Consider the following 19,996-nt stretch of genomic DNA (forward strand, 5'->3'; position numbering starts at 1 on the left):
CTCAACGTTAGCATCGATGTGATAAGGGGTATTGATCAAAAGTCCAGTCAAATGTAGGAAAGAATTACCACATTTTATCATGAATATAAAAAATCGAACATTGCCAACCGTTCTGAGGGTTCTTTGATGAATCGGTGGTCCACGATTAAAAAATGGACTAATAAGTTTTGTGCATTTGTAACACAAATAGAGTCATTGCATCCGAGTGGTGCAACAGAGCAAGACAAGGTATGTATCCTTACGGAGCATGACAATGTATGTACCATCTTCCATTCTTTCATGCAATTTGTGATGGACTTATGAACTAACAAATATTTCTTCACCTTTGTAGATTGAGAAGGCAAATGTGTTGAACAAAGAGATGCTAGGGTGTAATTTCACAATGGAGCACTGTTGGTGTCTTCTGAGACACCAACCAAAATGGCAGCAACACATCTCCACTGTTGGTAAGAAGAGAAGGCCAGTAGAAAAAGTGTTTGATGAAGTAGCTGTTGACATAGCTGAGGAGGACGTGGAGGTTCTTGCTGAGAGACCTCCAAGCAAAAAAGTTGAAAAAGAAAGGGAGAGAAAACGGAAGTCGATGGAAGGCAACAATAGTGAGATCAAGATTGCCTTAGCTAAAATGACCGAGGATAGAGCGACATCCATGCAAGAGCGTAGAAATTCTGTGTTGAAGGCAGACCTAGAAAAATCAGCAACATTTGAACTAAAGAAGATGAAGTTCGAGGCAAAGATGATGCTGCTAGATCTAAGTGGCATGAATGCCATGCAGCAACAATATTTTGGCCACATTCAACTCAAAATTTTTGAGGAATGAAGGTCATGTTCCGAAGGTACATCTACTACTTCTCATTCGACACCTTATGGAAGTGTCTAACAAATAATGTTGTTAGTAAAGACCTTTTTAGAAATTTTAGTGGCTGCCCAGCCACATGTGAGCTGTATAAACATGTGGCTGGGTAGCAACTAAATTAATGGACTGTGGTATGGACTCCACCATATAATTAGTGGACTGTTTTTGTAATTAGTGGACTGTTTTTGTAATTAGTAGACTGTTTTGATGGATTAGTGGATTGTTTTGTTGGATTAGTGGACTGCTTTTGTAATTTTAGTGGACTGTTGTGGACTTTTTTGTAATTTTAGTGGACTGTTTTGTAATTAATGGACTGTTTTGATGGATTAGTGGACTGTTTTTGTAATTTTAGTGGACTGTTGTGGACTGTTTTTGTAATTTTAGTGGACTGTTTTGTAATTAGTAGACTGTTTTGATGGATTAGTGAACTATTTTGATGGATTAGTGGACTGTTTTTGTAATTTTAGTGGACTGTTTTGTAATTAGTGGACTGTTTTGATGGATTAGTGGATTATTTTGTATATGTGATTGTTGGGTGAATGGTTGGCAAAATATATTTATTGAATAATTAGGTTGAGAGAAAAAATAATTGAAAAGTAATAATTTTATTTTTTAATAAAGTTATTAATTAAATGTGTAAAATATTAAAAAATATATATATTATTAAAATATATAATATTTTATTATTATTTAGACTTTAAGATAGCTAGTCCAATGTAGACTAATCTAGCTTCAAATCCATGTTATAGCCAAAATACAACATTCTAACTAAATTTTAGACTCTAGGCCATTGCCAATGCTCTTAGCTAGCTCTATGTGCACCTTTAATTTGATGCATGTGGTTTATCAGAATTTCTGAAAATAAAATCACTGTGTAGATTATAGCTTGCAGATTTTCAAGAAAGTGAATCACAACCACAACTCTCTAATTACATCACATTAGTAGTTGGCTATATTAAGCAAAAAACAGATGCGCTAATGAACAAGCAACGGCATGAAAGTCATAAAAAACCAGATGCGCTAACGAACAAGCAACGGCGTGAAAGCGGTTGCGCCAAAATCATGACCATCACAAACACTAGTTTAAACACATGAGGATGAGTGTTGATAATTAGGCAAAGATGAACCAACAGCTAATGCTGTCTAACAGACGAATTATATTAGTTTTGTTGATCATGATGGACATATCAACTAATAATTAATAGTGGGAAACAGAATTGGTCATTTTCTATTGGGTTGATCTATCCATCTAACCACCCATTAATTTCTTTATTAATAAGATTTGCTAATTTCAACTAAAAATCCTCAACAAATTCTCCTGATATAATCATATATATGACTTGCTGGCCATTTACGCTGACTACTACTATTTTAATAAGGGAATTATATCATGATATCCTAGATAGATTCTCATCTATTTCTTTTTTCCCAAGTTAAAGATTGTGGCATAACATCCTTGTTATAATGTGCATCTTCAGTACTCCCCGACTATCCTCGTTAATTAAGAAATAGCAGGGAATGTGATTTCTCATGACTTTTATTATTTATTTCTTTTTTATAAGACAGAGGACGGTGTTCTACAATTCTTAGACTTCGTTTGGTAAGTAAGCTCATTATTATAACTTTTTTAAATTCTAACACAAAATATAATAAATAATTCAATTTTTTCAAATCTCAAAATAATAATAATATTAAAAAATAATATTCTAATAGTATTTTATCATCTCAATTCAACTCAGTTAAACATCTAAACGCAGCCTAACTCTCTACTAACATGTGACTGTATTATTGATATTATTTTTTATTTTTTTAAAAAAATGTTTTTATTTTTAGGCGCCGTTTGGATTGAGAAGTAATTTCAATTCATCTCATCTCATTATTACAATTTTCTCAAATTTTCACATAAAATATAATAAACAATTCAATTTTTTCAAATCCTAAAATATGAATAATAATATTAAAAACTAATATTCTAATAATATTTTATTCAACTCATCTTATCTTATCTCATCTCTCAATCAAAACGGTGCCAAGGATACGTTTGGAACTTAAAATCATCTCAACTCATCATTACAACTTTTTCAAATCTCAACACAAAATATAATAAACAATTCAACTTTTTTAAATTTTAAAATAATTATAATATTAAAAAATAATATTCTAACAATATTTTATCAATTCAACTCAATTTAACATCCAAACGTAATCTTAATATATATATATATATATCATGTTTTAGGTAATTTTTTTTTATATAAGTAGTTGATTTATAAAATTAATTTTCTACTATTTTTAAGTTACTTTCTTAATTAATTTTTGCCAGAAATCTCCAACTCATAATTCATATACGGCCCAATAAACTTTGACAAATTCAATTCGCAAGTAGCTCCAAATCGCAGCCGATACGGAAGGCAGCCCATCGCCATCAAATTCTGTCACAGTTTGTTTTGATGTCGCTGTAGCCTCCGTTGTAGGCTGAGCTTTAAAGGAAAAAACAAATATCATAATGTTCACATTCGTCGATCCACGAGTTGTAGCGTTCGTTGAGCCTTTGATTAAGGAGGGAGAGTCAGACAGAACAACGCACAGGAGACATTGACAGAGGGATTTTATCATTTAATACTATGATATGTTTTTTTTTTTTGTTCAACATCTTTCGAGGAAAAATACAAGTAAAAATAAAGAAATGCAGAAAGCTGGTGTTGGGCCATGGCAATCCCCATTGCTCACCCACCTTTTATTCTTTTCTCAAGCCTTTCTTCTCCGTTACTTCTACTAATACTATTGTCATCGCCTTTTTGCTCCGAGATCTTGAGTGCCCATTTTCTAAAACGGTCTGTTGGACCCATTGGAGGAGCCATTCTCTGGTATGTCATTCTTACCCGGATACTCTTCTTTTGCATTTTTTGTGGGTTTTTCCCTCTGTTCTGGGATTCCAAATATGACCTTGAGATACGTATTTGATGTTTGGGAGGTATGGGTGGGATCTGGAAGCTAATTGTAAGCAAACTAGTAGAACTAATGCAGCTTGTTATGGAAATATGTCGTTATTTGCTGCCATTTGTTGGTTTGGATGTGGTTTATTTTTAATCATATTATTTTTATGTTTTGAATTTTTGGCGAGTATGATAGTGTATTGGACTTGTCTAAAGTTAGTTAATGATCAATTGGTGAAGTGTATTTGGCATATTTTGTTGTGGAATTATGATTCCTCTCATTTGAATTGAATGTAGTTAATGATGCAATTTTTTTTTTTGTCATTTTGTTTATATTACTTCCGTCGATGTTTTTTGTAGCAAGATATAGCAGCCTCATATTTTGTTTGTTGCTGCGAGGTCGAGGAAAAGAAAACCTGAACACTATAAATGCTAAAACTTGGTCTGTTGAATGTCTTTTAATGGCGATTTTGATTAGATCCAAATTGGAATTACTTCAGGGGCATGTTAAATCGGACACAGATTCTTAATCGCAGAGATGGGTTCTGGAGATTGGTTTAAGACTATAGTCAGCCTAAAGAAACCGAAAGATGGCAGGTCAAAAAAAGCCAAGGTACAGAGCCCTTTAATTGCAAACTCATTGATTAACTTTAACTTGGTTGAAACCAAGCTATGTATTTGCATAATGCAACTGAGTATCCAAACTATCAAGTTGTTTAGTCCAAATCAAAAACTTATTTGTTATTCCCTTGAATGTCCTCGTGAATTGTCATATCTTAACTCTAGTTTGCAGTGCCTCTAAACAATGGCATTTGCTCCTTATTAATTTAGGATCAGACCTGAAACTGAGGAGCAGTTGTTTCTGCCTTATATATACACATATCTCTGCGTATCTCTGTGTGTGTGTGTGTGTGTGTGTCTCTCTCTCTCTCTCTCTCTCTCTCTATATATATATATATATATATATATACACTTGAAGGTTGAATCGATAATTGGGTAGGAATTTAGGAAACCCAAATAGAGTTTGTCGAGGTTTGGATTTTTAAGTATCTCTTTTACAGTCTGCGAAATGATAGAAGCTTCAAAAACTATAGCTAGGTACTTTTAATGTCCATTACTTTCTACTTTCAGTTGTAAACTATAGCTAGGTACTTCTTATGTATACTCCCTGTGTACTTGGGTTTTGCCTATTATTATGAATAAAACTTCTTGATTACCGATAAAAAAAAAAGTATCTCTTTTACAGTCCTGTTTTTACTTGTCTAACAAGACATGCTAGAAGGTATGGCTTAATCTACCATTGGTATGATAAATATGAAGGATGTTTAATTTTTTTAGTCGTGGATTGAATCCTCTTAAATGATCATAAAAGTCATAAGATCATCAATCAATTGGTAGCATTGTTACTCAGAACTAAAGTTGGTTAAACTTTATCTGTTGGGAACGAGAAGAAGAAAAAGTAACATGAAAAACGAAATCAATCACACACGACACACTAGATTTGCATGGTTCAGCAATGTGTTTACGTCCATGGAGCTGCAGAGGATTTTATTCTCTTGAAAGTCGAATATACAGTGCGAGAATACAATATGCGGCCATACAGAATAGTACAATATATAGATGCAGTGAAACCCTAATTAGGGGTCGGGTTGGACTGGTTTAGGAGCTATAACCGGCCCAAGCCTGCTCTCCATGGCCCAAGATCATTGAAAATACACCAAAAACATCAACAAATTCTTATCGGGTCAGGTCATTAAATCAGACCGCCACAAAAATAAACCAGACTCCACACAAACAAGCCCAACATTATCATCTACTTGATAGCTCAGTATTGAATCCAATATAAATTTGCTATTTCTCATGTTTTCTGGTGCTTTGTTACAGGGCTCCTCTGCTTCTGCAAAATCAAAGAATCATCTGCGGAAACAGTCTCTTGGCAAGCCAACTGAGGATATTGCTGCAACACGTATTCAGACTGCATTCAGGGCTTACGTGGTATGCTAGTCATAAACCATACACAGTGAAGTCATAAGTATATAGATCTAAGATGATTTGTTTTTTATGTATATTTTCCTTTTGCCTTCTTGTGGTACCAATCCATGAGAACTTTCACTGTTTGGTTTGCATTTCTCAAGGGTACTGATAATTGCATATACAGCAACACATACATACTGCCACATTTATAAAATATTCTGTAAAAAGTGTATAAGGATGATTATAAAATCCGTTTAACATCATGCCTTGACAAGAAGTTTTAATTTGATCGTAGATGGTTAACAGTAGGAGATCCAATTAAAAGAAAAGAGCGTCAAGTGGAGGTCTGAAATCCAATTAGTTAAGGAGGCTGGAATTAATACTGAGCTATTTCTTTGGCAAATGATGTCAACCAATAGTGTTTTGGTTGAGTGGACTAAATCAGATCTCATTCCTGCATTGTGAATTATGAAACACGGTTGAAAGAAAGTGAAGAAATCCTAATTGATTAATCCTTACAAAAGAATTCACATCAATTGACAATTGAACAGGATATCTTGGCCCTGTTATGAGACCTAAGAAACATGCATGGATGAGAGAATGCTGATATTTTGAGAAGTAGGTAAAATGATATACATCTTATGAGTTTTCTAGGCATATGCCTGAACTGGATTGTAGGTATATGGTATCTATTTAAGTACTAGAAACATGTTTCTTTGTATTTTCGAGGGCATTATGAAGTTAGTGGGCAACGGTAGTGTTGGTTTATTGGGGAAGATTTTAGGATGGTTCATGTCAATTGTGATCTGCTTCTGACTAAGCTTAGCAGATTGGCATGATTTATTAAAACAAGAATATGTTCCCCTCTTTTTACTGCTCAAGAATAGTGCACGTATGACTGTTACTTTTTTCTGCTTATGAATGTGGCATGGGTGTTATTGCAAAGGCTTCAAAGCACATTTCCTCTCATTTCAGGACATCCTTTCACAGTTTTAGCAAATTTTTGGCCCACAAAGGTGGAGCCTGTTCTCTATTGGAACTTTTCACACTTGATGGGGTTCATTGGAAATGTCTATACTTCCTGATATCCAAGCAATGCTGTTCCTGCTTTTTAGTTTCACATTTTTGCCTTGTTAACTATAGTTACAGAGGCTATATGAACGATGAGCAATATGCTTATTTACCTTCTAGTTTCAGAACTTGTAATTGATCTTTGCTGTATAATTGGTGACAATTTTACTCTACTAAACCTTGCTACTAAATACTGCGGTCGGTAGCTGGCCACTATGCAGTGACTGGGCAAAGAAGAACCTTACAGTTCCTTCTGAACAAATATTAGGTGGCTATCTCATCAACTCCTATAAGAAGTTAAAGAAACCAGAAGAGGAACTGAATAGCCATTCATTGCCAATTATTGGGGTCATGAACTAGCTTCATTTTTTTTGGTGCTTTTGATTCATTTTGCTTTATTTCATGTCTTGGGGACTTATTTTGTTGCTTGCAGGCTAGGAGAACTTTACGTCGTCTGAAAGGGGCAGTAAGACTACAGGTCCTGACCCAAGCATATTCTGTTAAGAGGCAAGCTACAACAACATTAAGCCATCTTCACACTTGGAGCAACATACAGTCCCATATAAGAGCTCGTAGACTCTGCATGGTGACAGAAGGCCGACTTAGACAGAAGAAACTAGAGAATCAGCTAAAACTTGAGGCTAAGCTTCATGACCTAGAGGTTAGATCACCTGCTCCCTGTGTGTGAGGACTTGCATCATGAACTTGTGATTGATAGTGCCAAATTATCGTTGGACTGAATGGCATCTCCTTCCTTTAAAAGGCTATGTTGTGTTTCTGAAAATGATATTGAAATTGCTTGGTTCCCACATCAAGGAACTCTTGGTCCTTTAGAACTTACCATTTCTCAGGAATCAGGATACAAAGTCCGAGATTCTTGATCCTTGTGTCATAGGCACTTTCTTCAAATAGAAAAGGAAAAAGAAAAGATTTAGACTTAAAGCATCCAGTTTACCGACTGTTGCTAGGCCCTGGTGTCTGATTATTATATTTAATACATGGACTTTCTGATCGCAGCCAACTCATTCTCTCTTGAATTCTTGAGTAATTAATAGTCTGAATGGATAACAGGTAGAATGGTGTGGTGGCCCTGAAACGATGGAGATAGTTCTTGCAAGGATACATCAAAAAGAAGACGCAGCCGTTAAGCGGGAGCGTGCTATGGCATATGCCTTTTCTCATCAGGTATGTCATTCTCCAGGATGAAAAAATGTCATTCTCGTTATTTAGGCTCACAGGATCAATTGACATGCATACAAATCCCATGATTTTCAGTGGAGGGCTAACTCCAGTCAGAATCATGGTCTGGGTAATTATGAACTTGGTAGAACTAATTGGGGTTGGAGCTGGTTGGAACGGTGGATTGCTGCTCGCCCATGGGAAAGCCGTGTCCCTTCCAAGTCTATTAGCCCAAAGAAAGCCCAGAGTAGGCAGCCTAACAAGGTTGGTAAAAATGTAAATTCTCCGACACCGAAAAAAGATGTTTCAGTCAAACCTCCTGTGACCAATGGGAAGGGAACCACAAAGGCCCGTAGATTGTCTTACCCTGTTGTTGAAAAATCAGCTGCGCATGAAGGGAGCATTAAAGCTGAAGAGGCAAACGATAAGAAAGAACAGTTGATTTCTTAGTACCAAACCAATAATATGGAATAGAACTTGTTCTATTGGATTTTTCTGAGTAGTTGAAATGCTGAAATGTGAGGGAAAGCAAATTTGTTATTTATGTTTCTCATATCTGATTTTGTGCATAGGGGAGTGGCTTGGAAGAAAATCTTGTTTTGTCTGCGGTAATAGAATAATTGGAATGACCTGGATATGGAACTGACCTAGTCATTGTTTCCTCGTCCTTATATTTGTTTTTCCTTTGCCCATGATGTATATAATGAAAGGAAGACAATATATATATATATATATATATATATATATATATTATTTCATTTAGAATGTAGATATTTGTTGGCGATGTTTCAAAGAATGTTTGCCAAGGCTGTTATTGCGCCTAATGTTTGCTATCCTTCCATACATGTTTTTGCCAGTGTGCTGAGATTGGATTAAACTGCTGTAAATAAGATTGTAATTTGAGTTTCTTAACAATTTCTTCATTTTAACTCGGTAGTAGAATCATGGAGTCATACTCTGTATTCTTCCTTCTTTCGTACCAAACTATATTATGGGGTAAAGGTATTCCCATATTATTACACTTTTCTCTCATTTCTCCACATAATTAAAAAACAAAATTTCTAAACATTTTGAAAAAAGAAAATAAAAAACACCCTCGATATGGTCTCTAATGCCCAAGCAGTTCACACCCACGAGTCACGACGTTCAGGTACTTTCCTGTTTGGCTACCCGAAAATGGTGGAAATAGAAAGAAAAAGTTGGTAGTTTGAATATGTTGCTCTTGGGATTTTCATGAGCTTAAAGTGCACTCATAAGTCATAACTCATTCAGTAACTAAATGGGTTCTTATTCATGAATTAAAAGAGGCATTGTTTTGCTCGTAGAATCAAAATGCAGTTCAAAGGTTGCCGAGGAATTGCTGGGTTGAACCGGTTAATGCAGAATTAGAAAGTTACGTTTTGTACTTTTGTTTCAGGGGACATAGGCTTGGTGGAGGGAGTCTTCCCCCTCCGCGCCCTCCTCTGTGACAATCCATGCGGAGAAAGTTACGTTTTCTTTAATGTTTCTGAACATTTATTAACCTAATTTTTCATCAGCTAAGTCTAATATAAGTATGATTCCTAAATGTGCCCACCAAATATCTTCACTCATATATTTTTATTTTTTTTATTTTTTTCTTATGGTTAAGGATGTTTAAGAAATGCTTAAAAGAAAAAAGAAAAAAGAAAAAAAACAATTTAGGCTGGTGTGCATATTTATGTGCACCCTAGCATTGCCCATTTTAGAAAGAATAAATCATTTCTAGGCGATAATTAAGAATAAATAATAAATAAAGAATAAGAGTAGTGTTATTTGAAAACCTTTACACTATGCATCATCCATATTACTGATCTCATATTTACTCAATTTTTAAAAATGAATATACGGGACTTGCACACATTAAGACTGTATAAATCATTTTCTATAAATTAAATAAGATATCACGTCATTTGAAAATTCTATCAAGATTTTAAATCATTCTTAGGTTTCATTTGGTTATACATATTAGATTAGAATATGATTTTTTAAAAAATTCTTTTCATCAGCCACTATTCATACCTCACATCTTATGAAAAAGTTAAGGTATGAGGTGTATGAGTGAATAATGACTGATGCATAACATTCTTCAATTTTTAATATTATTTTTATTTTGAGATTTGAAAAAGTTGAATTATTTTTTATATTTTACTTAGAAGTTTAGAAAAATTATAATAATTAGATGAGATGAGATGATTTGTAAAAATAAATTAGACCTTAAAAGTTAGTTTATTATTTAGTCACAACTTTTCAAGAATTTCAAACTTTCAAGTCTTTATGAATGTGAATGTTCAAAAAAATATTAGATTTCACTGTATTGTTATGATCTTGGTAGATTAAAAATTTAAACAAATTAATATCCAATAATTTTAGGATTTTTTTATTAATGATTTGATTTTTAACAATTAGTATCAGAGCATAAATCATGTCAGGAGTTCTAGTTACAGAAGGGATAACCTATATACGCTGGATTAAAATGTCTTGATATCATGTATATGTATGGTGTTAAGTTATTGAATATTGATAGATAAGTGAAGTTCTTAAAAGATAAATGGCTACCATAAAGTTAGTGTCGATAGAATGGGCCGCCGTGTATATAGGATCCGAAAGTGTGATGAAATATTATAATCTTAATAGATTAAATATTTAACTTAAATTAGTATATAACAATCTTAAAATTTTTAGATCAATGATTAAATCTTTTAACACATATAATATTTATTTATTTTTAAATTATTACTTTAAGAAGAATATCGCCATCTGCATGTCAAGAGTATTAAGCGGACGTTACAACGTGCGCTCATCGATAAATCTGGGAAATCAAACTCATAATAATAGAAAACTCAAGTAATCAATTTTTTTTTTGAGAAGGAAAACTCTGTTGTTTCAGTAGTTTAGACCGAGTAAAAGCCAACTGGCAAACTCATGATTCCCAAATCCCATTATTGGAAACGTATCCAAATCCGTACCCTCCCCAAGCCCACTCTTCAAGCTCATGGATCCGTCCAGCTTCGTCGGATGTTCTCCCAGACTCGTCGCCTTGTCCCAACAGCTCCGCCTCTACAAGCCACAGCCTACCTTCGAGGACTCCGAGGAGCAGGACCTCGAAGGAAGCGCTGTGAAAGTGGTTTCCCAATCCCAAGTCGGTTTTGCGGAATCGGCCACCCCAATTGCACAAGATCCAGAAAGGTTTAGACCCAAGAGAGCCGCTGTTTTGGTCTGTCTCTTTGAAGGGGATGAAGGGGATCTGCGTGTCATTCTCACTAAGCGGTCTTCGAAGCTGTCCACGCACTCGGGTCAGCGGAACTGGAGTCACCCTTTTGTTTTGTTCCTGAGAGAAAGTTTGGAACTTTCGTTCATTTTCTCGGGAACCAAACAAAAATAACCAGATTGACTATTGGTTATTGAGACTCATTGAGCGTTTCTTTGTTGCAGGTGAAGTATCATTGCCTGGTGGGAAAGCTGAGGAGGGGATAAGGATGATGGGGATACGGCCACAAGGGAGGCAAGGGAGGAGATTGGGCTGGATCCTTCACTTGTGAATGTTGTCACAGTACTTGAACCATTCTTGTCGAAGGTATCAACTTTTCGCATTCTTTTCTTTTTAAAGCGACTGTTGTACGTATCGATTGAGATCAAGTTACCATGTACTCTGTCAAATGGGTGAATGCAGAACTTAGTGGGTTCCAATCATGTAATATTTTCACATTTTCAAAATATGATGCGTTCAATTTTACCTGTAGCAGTTAGCAACGGTTATTCTTTTTTTTTTTTTTTTTTTTTGGGGTTATTGTAATTGGGAATTGAATGCTTCTGGGAAATGAACTAATCCATGGATCTTGATTATGCCTGTTTTATATAGGTTAAAAATCTTATCTACATTTTAGGGTTCCGGTTTCGAAAAGAGGGGAATGACTAGTATGTGGATATAGAGGTATCTGAAAAGCCTATTTGCGTGACAAGACCGCTTCAACTTATTTCCCAAAGTTCATCTTGAAGACTATTTTAATGTCTGACCTGAATTATTTGGGTTACTCATGTTTCTCAGTGTTTCATATTTTTTAAGTTCGACTAGAAAACCTTTATACTTCTGAACTCTGAATTTTACATTGTTCGTTGTGTTGAGATCTCTATGAATAATTTGAAGCCTAGGTTGAAACTCAAAATTTAACTTTGCCTGAGCATGAAGTGCGACATCTTTCGAAAATTTGGCACCTTGAATATTGTTAGTGAACAAAATAGTGAGGTTCATGAGTGATAATCATTTGGAATTTAATGATGTCATCATCAACTGCTGATGATGGGTACAAGAGTTATGATCATTTGAATTTTAATGATTCACCTTTCCCTTTGTGATTATGGTTTATGCGCTTTTGTTTCACGATAAATTACAATCCATGCATGCTATTGTCATAAAATAAGTTTGAAGCATGGAAAACTACGTGTATAGAATGCATTAGGTTCTCCTCCATTGGGTGGTTCTTCTACCATTGGTTTTTGTGTGCAGCACCTCCTGAGAGTTTCACCTGTCATTGGCATACTCAATGAAAGGAACTCATTCAAGCCTGCTCCAAATCCTTCTGAAGTGGAAGTGATATTTGATGCTCCCTTGGAAATGTTTATCAAGGTTTTTCTCTTAACTTTTGCTTCTTCACTTAGGGTTATGTAATTACATTTAAAAAAATCTTTGATGTTCTCTTTATCCCATATTTGATTCAGGATGAGAATAGGAGAGCAGAGGAGAGAGATTGGATGGGACAGAAGTATATCCTGCATTTCTTCGACTATGAAATCGAGAATAAGAAGTACATGATATGGGGTTTAACAGCTAGCATCTTGATACGGGTTGCATCAGTTGTATACCAGCGGTCACCAGCTTTTGTAGAACAAAATCCCATTTTCAAGTTTCCGAAAGTTATTGATAATGATACCGTAGTGCCTTAAATTCAAGCAAGTATGTTTTGGGTGGTAATTACCCGTAATCATCCTTCCTTCAATAATGTCCCCGCAACTAGCAGTTGTTGGACTAGTATTTTGTATTGAAGTTAAATTTTGAATTTGATGAAAACAAAGGAAAAGCTCGATCATGGCTGCAGGTGTGGAAGTTTAAAATTAAAGAGGCTGAAATACTTTAGACCCAAGGAGGCAACCAGCATCAAATATCTATGCCTTTTCGCTGAGAATAAGTAGTCTGAACAAGCAGTTTGGAGCTGCGCAGCTGAAGCTAGTCTGAACAAGAAGTAGTCTGAACAAGCAACCGGGCATGCCCGCTTCACCTTTGGTCAGGTCAGTTCTGTTGCAGGACCTGATCTCATGAACGAAGAGATTATCCGGTTACTCCATATTTCACAAGCTTATCCGCATCAAGAGCTTTTCCTGGTAAAGTTACAGAGGGCAGAGTAATAAGACCACTATAATTGACGCTAGTGCGTTGATTGACGTTGAAAACGCATGTGAAATTCTCCTTTGTTATCCGCGGAGATGAATGATAACATATATGGAACGAAAATATATAGTACAGAAAACATTGCGAGGAAGAACGCAGAAGAAAAATGAATATGAAAAATTGACGTGGTTTGACATTCACGACCTGTGAAGTTGGAAAAGTTTTAATGTTTATCACTAACTTGATATATTATTGCGTTCTTGACATTCCTGCTTTTTCTGCAGACTCATAAAATCATGTGGTAACAACTGGATGCCCAGAATTTTGATCTCATATCAGCAGGGTGACAGCCCACTGGATGTCAAGAATGATCATTGTTATACCCAACTTCATGCGGACTTTTAATTTCTTCTCAGGTGGTGTTGTGCATCTGAAACCTGAAAAATCCATGTTTCCTACAGATATAAGGAAATAGATTTTATTTCTCTGATGAGTTGTACTAGTAAAGGGACGGGTAATTTAGTTACGCACTTCAACTGAGTAATCGAGATCTAATTTACTAGAGGGTTTCTTGACCTGGTAAATAGTTGGCATTTAGCAACCTCCATAAGCTCAGAAGAGGAACCCCAGAATGGCTTGGCTTGGCAAATCTGATCACAAGCTCGTTTGTAAGAAAAGGACCTCTACACATAATGGATTCTTCAACTTCATGCCCCCGATACTACTGTGAAAAATTAATATCATGAAAAGAATTCCGAACTTAAAGACAACTAAACTAAGTTGCTCGAGCCAAAAAAAAAAAAAAACTCCTTCAGCTAAACACCTCATAGAATTTTTCAATGACGAGTAAACCCGAATCGATGGACTCCAAGGGATCCTTCCGAAGGCGGTGTCTTAAGCAGTTAGGAATCACAGTAGCAATATCTTCCGCCGTTACCCTATCTCTTCTCTTCAGAGAAGCTAGAGCTTTTGCAGCTCTATTTGTCACAATGTCTCCTCTCAACCCATCAACATCCAGTTCTGAGCAAACCTTGGATATTTTCACCTTGAGATCATGATCAATCTGAACGGAGGAGAGAGAACTTCTCGCTGAGGAAATCTGTCGTTGAAGCTTTTCTTGCTCAGCCTTGTAAGAATGCCTGAATTCCTTGGGGTTTCTGTCAAATCGAGCTCTCTCCTCCACAATCTTCACTCTCAGCTCTGCATCCCTGACAGTCCCCACTTGTGCATGCATTCCAAAACGATCAAGCAGCTGTGGCCTGAGCTCCCCTTCTTCCGGGTTGCCTGATCCAATGAGAATAAATCGAGCAGGATGTGAAATCGAAATACCCTCTCTCTCCACTGTGTTCCAGCCTGAGGCAGCAGAATCCAATAAAACATCCACCAAGTGGTCATCCAAAAGATTAACTTCATCCACATAGAGAATTCCTCTATTAGCTTTAGCCAGAAGACCGGGCTCAAATGCCTTGACACCCTCAGTGAGGGCTTTCTCTAAGTCAATTGTCCCACAGACCCTATCTTCTGTAGCACCCAGTGGCAAATCAACCATGTTGATTTTGGCCAACACGGTAGGTAGTTTCTCTCCTTTCATAATGCTTTCTCTGACTTCCATGCCCATGGATTCTGGATCTTCTGGATCTGAATTATATGGATCACCAGCAACCACCTTGATTTCAGGAAGCAGATCCACCAAAGATCTAACGGTAGTGGATTTTCCAGTTCCCCTATCACCCATGATCATGACCCCTCCAATCTTAGGATCAATCACATTTAGCAGAAGGCATAGTTTCATCTCATCCTGTCCAACAATAGCAGGAAACGGATATACTGGCCTCTGGCTTTCCTTTGCAGCAAGCTTCTGGGCCTGGAAATCATTAAGTACACTCCTTAGTTTTTTGTTTTTCCTTGTAGGCCAAGTAAAGTTCTTAATTAGTCGTGTAAAATCCGAGATCAATTCGCAAAATATCTTCAGCAAAAATTTTCTTCTAAGAAACAAATTCTTCCACAGGTTTAATTTCCCCCCTTTTTTGTAACAATGCTAAACGTGTTATTCATTAACCAATAAATCCTTTCGACAAACATCTAGAGTGCGCAAGGTCCACAAATCTTATTCAAACACTAAACAAGAACGCAGAGTACTTCCAATAATTCGAGCAACGGATTAGCTATGATATATGCACATACGGAAAAGCTAGCAACAAACCAAAGTTTGACACCAAAATAGCATAAATCAAGAACATTAGTACCAGCTCAGCAGAGTTGATGTCAGTGGCAACATTTGTAATTGCAACATGGAACTGAGACCGACCCCTCTTACTATGAATCCCAATCCCTCCATAAAATTTCCTCCCGTTGCCCTGCACTGAAAACTCATAATTGTCAAAATCAACAGTAATCCACTGATAAAGATAAAGCAAGACACATATCTTATGATCATTGCCAACGCCTAAAAATCAACAAATTTTAAGGATTGAGAACATAGAACCATAGATAGACTGGGTCTGTCGCATATGTACTCAATAAGAGGATGAACTCCCAGAAATTGGTTTCAGAGACCCAAAAAAATGAAGCGGGGTTTAGTTTCTTTATTCAGTGACATGCCTGGTGTTAAAGTGAGAGTGGAAACGGAAGGCTTTGGGGTCGGAGAAGTAAAGGGCCGTGAAGCCAATATTGCAGTTGCGGAAGTTCCCAGTACCGACGCCATGGCTAATCGATTATGGGTGCAGTCGGCGTAGCAGCGTTTCTTGACCTTCACAGCTTGACATGGTTTCTTACTTCCTTATTGATTCGTTACGTTGCGATTAGGACGATAGATAATGGATTATCTATGGTACCAAATCTCCACTGCTTCGTCATATTTCGCTTATGATTTATGATTTTTTTTATTATTATTATTATTATTATTATTATTATTTTTATATACGAAATTACAGTGCATTGCAGGGACAAAAAATAAAAAATAAAAAGTAAAAGTAAAAGCAAAAGCGAAAGCGAAAGAACTACGGTGAAGAAGATAAGAAAGGGAAATAGTATTAGTTTTTTCTTTGGCTTTAAAAAAAAAAATTATATATCACTATTAAAATAATCAAAACTTTATATTATAAGAAAAGAAAAAAACAGTGCATTGGTTGACCATGATCACTCCCTCTAGAGTCTAGATCCATCAAATTTATGTTTCAGAAATGCTTTAGGCCCAAATAGTGTCTCGAATGAGTAATTTTTTTATTTGTATTTTTTAATAATATTAGGAATTTTTTTATTTTTTAAATACTTATGATGATTAAAAATAAAAAGAAAAAAAAAATAAAATATATTATTCGGTGAACTCATTCAGATCACTTTTTCAATAACTGTAGTAGCGCTCTTTATTTGTAGCGACCAAATATATTTTATAAAAATAAATTTATAAACTTGCATAATTGAATTTATTTCTGTAATTGATATAACTTGATATAACATGTAAAACTACTTTATTATAAAGTAACTAGATCTAATTTATCATATAAAATTATATCAATCTATTAATTTATTTTAATGCGATCTATATCTACAACACTTCTGAAATAAGAATTGGAGATATAGATTTATTATTCACGAACAACACTTCGGCCTGTCTAATTTTGCATATGTCGTGCAAAATATACGAACAATAGATAACCGCAAAAACGACTTGGACTCGCTAATATCTAATATCTAGACGACCCAAATTCTTGGCTGCTGCTGCTAAACTTCTTCATCTCTTCCCTGAAAGCAGGCATTGCACTCTCTTCCAAAGTCACTTGCACCTTGAAACCATCCGTACTAATTCCAGCACTAGCCGAAGAATAGGGCAAGAAAAAGCAAGGCTCAACGCTTCCAAGGAGGTTCCTTGAGAGTGGCAAAACAGTAACAGGACCACCCCATCCGAAATCCACCGTCGAGTGGCCCAAGTGCCTCCAGTCCGTGAATCCACTCACTCCTTTCCCTACTGTGATCCCATCTCCATAATGTAGCTCCTGGAAGTCGATAAAGGAGCGAACGTATTCGTCTGTGGCTTTGCTCTTGCTCTTTCTGATCAGGTCCGCTGTTTCCCAGATGGGTTTATCCAGCAGCTCTTCGGCGCTAAGCTGCACGTACATTGCAACGCAGCCATTTCCCCAATAGCCGATCGGTAATGGTGGCTCTACTTGTTTCCTCATGTTGATTGAATATGCAAACTTCACCTGCTCATCACCTGGAACCCCTGAGGCTTTAACCCTGTTCCGTCCATGGCGAGTAATGGAAGTCAAAATTTCGAATACTCCAGAAATGAGTGAATGCACACTTTTCAGCTGGTTTTTACAAGCAAATAACAGTTTTTCTCAGAATGCTGAAAGTTAAAGGCATAAGAAAGCACTTACTTGGCCCGCCATATGAAAGCACCCAAAGCTTCAAACGTGGTGAATTTCGAGCCAGATCGCTCAAACAGCACGGTCTTGAACCGGTCCAAGCACTTGTCCCTCACAGGAATCCATTCCCTCACAACCGGACCAATCTTCGCCTGGCTGTACGGCGAAAACCCCTTATCCAAAGTCAAAAACTCGTGGACCGGCGCCTCAACTCTGGGCGGTTTTCTGGGCCCCAACAAACTTGCCCTGTCCCACACCGGCCCAACCGACACCCGGTTCGCCCCTCGAGCTAACTCAGCCATAGCATTAAAGAACTGAGTCGCGCCGAGGCCATCACACAACGAGTGGTGTATCGCTGCCCCGAGAGTAAAGCCGCCACAATTGAACACCGTGACCTGCAGCATACACGGGTCTACCAGCCCATCATCCGGGTTCGGGTCGGGCACCAACTTCTCTACGAACTGTGCGTCCGCGTCGTCGAGGTAGTTCAGGGAGTCAAGAGTACAGTCCACGGCGGCATGAACAAGAGGGACGGTTTGACCGGGGGAGCAAAACAACTCGAGGCGGTTGTCACTGTGGCGGAGGCGGAGAGTTGCGGCAAGAGGGTAGTAGAGGACAAGAGCGGAGGAGAGTGCGGTGGAGATGACATGGAAGGGATCGTTGGAGGAGGGAGTGCAAGCAGGGGTGTTGAGGTAGACACGGAGGTAACGGAAGGTGACGTTGAGGTTAGGGTCGGTATCGAGATGGGAGAGAGAGAGGACATGATCTTTCTCGAAGGGTTGCGGAGAGGGGGAGACGAGGGTGGTGTTTGAGATTTTGACATGCATTGTTACCGATCGGTGCCTGGGTTTTGGCAGCTGGGGATGGAGTGGCGGCTGGTATTGGGGGGTGGGGGATTTATGGATGGTGGTTGATTCCCCAAGGTCGCTCTCACACCAAACCGAGAGAGAAGGGAGGCGTGATTCAGAGCTGCGAAGTTGGAGGGGGAGACGTGGAGCACGCTGTAACCTCAACTGCGCTGCCAGCGTGGAAAGTATGATGGTGGACTTTTACACATAACAACTACGTGTATTCTTTAAAAAAAAAAAGGGTGAGATATATTATTAAAATATTAATTTCTTTATATGAATTTGTATTTATCTATTTTTTTTAAATAATTACATAACACTTACACACTCATGACACAACTATCATTTCTCAACAACTACCTTAGGCCACGCTCGTTTGGGTCGACTCTTGGTGTGCAGCCAAAGTGTCATTCTACATAGAATCCTTTACACGCACACTGAGTGCCAGCATGTTATATTTTATACTTTTTAGAGGGGTGATATAGTCACAAACTGATTATATAAAAGTAATTCTACAATTTAATATAATTTCATGTGATTCGTCGAATTTATTTAACAATAAAAGTAATTTCACAATCTAACAAATCATATTAACCCATATAAATTTGTGAGATTACTTTTTTATAATTGACAAGAGTATTTCTTTATTTTTTATTGTTTAACTCCACAACACACATAAGATACAGCTTGTTGCTGCTCCTTCACTGGCCACCTTCTTCATTTTATTCTTATGCACGCCCTGCAGCATAAAAACAAACAAAATCTCCGATTAGATGTGGTTTGGATAATAAGATAAAATAAAATTATTTTAAATGAGAGTTACAAGTTGAATAAAATATTGTTAAAATATTATTATTATTTTAGAATTTGAAAAAGTTGAATTGTTTATTATATTTTGTATGAAAATTTGATAAATTTATAATAATGTTATGAAATAGTTTCTGAATCCAAATAGTCCCTTAAGGGAAGAAATTTGCACATGAAATCAGGAGGCCGGAAAAGGAAAGAAATTCAAAACTTGGGAAGAAAGTAGCCATTGATGTCGTAGCAATCGAAGAAACGGTCGAGACTACTGGCGAGGAAACAAAAGCCGGGGGGGGGGGGGGTGTTTCACCTGTATTCTCAAAAATTTTAAACCCGACTTGCCACGTAAACAAAGTTTGCGGTGTGCATTTTTAGGTTGACTACTGAGAAGAATTTTCCAGGCTAGTATATAGGGAAAAGATTCCTTCGTCAAGTGCTTAAACAGTTCAACTTAGGCTCTAAAAAAGGAGAAAAAAATTATATGTTCAAAAAAGATGTTGAAAATAAAATTAACAAGAAAAAAAACATATAATATAAATTTAAAAAATATAATATAAATT

General features: G+C 36.8%; 4 protein-coding genes across 5 annotated transcripts; 2 read left to right on the forward strand and 2 right to left on the reverse strand.

Moving 5' to 3' along the window:
- Positions 1-3,462: 3,462 nt before the first annotated feature.
- Positions 3,463-8,944, forward strand: LOC121264063 (protein IQ-DOMAIN 1-like). Of its 2 annotated transcripts, XM_041167107.1 has the most exons (6): positions 3,582-3,720; positions 4,290-4,402; positions 5,674-5,784; positions 7,268-7,495; positions 7,906-8,019; positions 8,110-8,944. In XM_041167107.1, the coding sequence occupies exons 2-6, from the start codon at positions 4,328-4,330 to the stop codon at positions 8,461-8,463; spliced, it is 882 nt and encodes a 293-aa protein (XP_041023041.1). In that variant the 5' UTR covers positions 3,582-3,720; positions 4,290-4,327; the 3' UTR covers positions 8,464-8,944. The 2 variants fall into 2 exon arrangements, with proteins under 2 accessions (XP_041023040.1, XP_041023041.1); XM_041167106.1 differs by lacking the exon at positions 4,290-4,402 and having other exon boundaries at positions 3,463-3,720.
- A 1,929-nt stretch (positions 8,945-10,873) lies between these two features.
- On the forward strand, positions 10,874-13,099 carry LOC121264064 (nudix hydrolase 15, mitochondrial-like). The gene is given in 5 exon segments (XM_041167108.1): positions 10,874-11,327; positions 11,467-11,499; positions 11,502-11,608; positions 12,539-12,658; positions 12,751-13,099. Coding segments are annotated over 5 exon segments (786 nt in total). The 5' UTR covers positions 10,874-11,026; the 3' UTR covers positions 12,976-13,099.
- A 950-nt stretch (positions 13,100-14,049) lies between these two features.
- Positions 14,050-16,248, reverse strand: LOC121264062 (magnesium-chelatase subunit ChlI, chloroplastic-like). Its single transcript, XM_041167105.1, has 3 exons — positions 16,019-16,248; positions 15,664-15,779; positions 14,050-15,281 (listed from the first exon to the last, which is right to left on the reverse strand). Exons 1-3 carry the CDS (start codon positions 16,119-16,121, stop codon positions 14,229-14,231), a joined length of 1,272 nt encoding a protein of 423 aa, XP_041023039.1. The 5' UTR covers positions 16,122-16,248; the 3' UTR covers positions 14,050-14,228.
- Positions 16,249-16,976: 728 nt separating this feature from the next.
- On the reverse strand, positions 16,977-18,794 carry LOC121264061 (spermidine sinapoyl-CoA acyltransferase). Its single transcript, XM_041167104.1, has 2 exons — positions 17,797-18,794; positions 16,977-17,653 (listed from the first exon to the last, which is right to left on the reverse strand). Exons 1-2 carry the CDS (start codon positions 18,609-18,611, stop codon positions 17,104-17,106), a joined length of 1,365 nt encoding a protein of 454 aa, XP_041023038.1. The 5' UTR covers positions 18,612-18,794; the 3' UTR covers positions 16,977-17,103.
- Positions 18,795-19,996: the final 1,202 nt, after the last annotated feature.

The sequence above is a fragment of the Juglans microcarpa x Juglans regia genome, chromosome 5D (assembly GCF_004785595.1).
Source record: "Juglans microcarpa x Juglans regia isolate MS1-56 chromosome 5D, Jm3101_v1.0, whole genome shotgun sequence".
Lineage (NCBI taxonomy): Eukaryota > Viridiplantae > Streptophyta > Magnoliopsida > Fagales > Juglandaceae > Juglans > Juglans microcarpa x Juglans regia.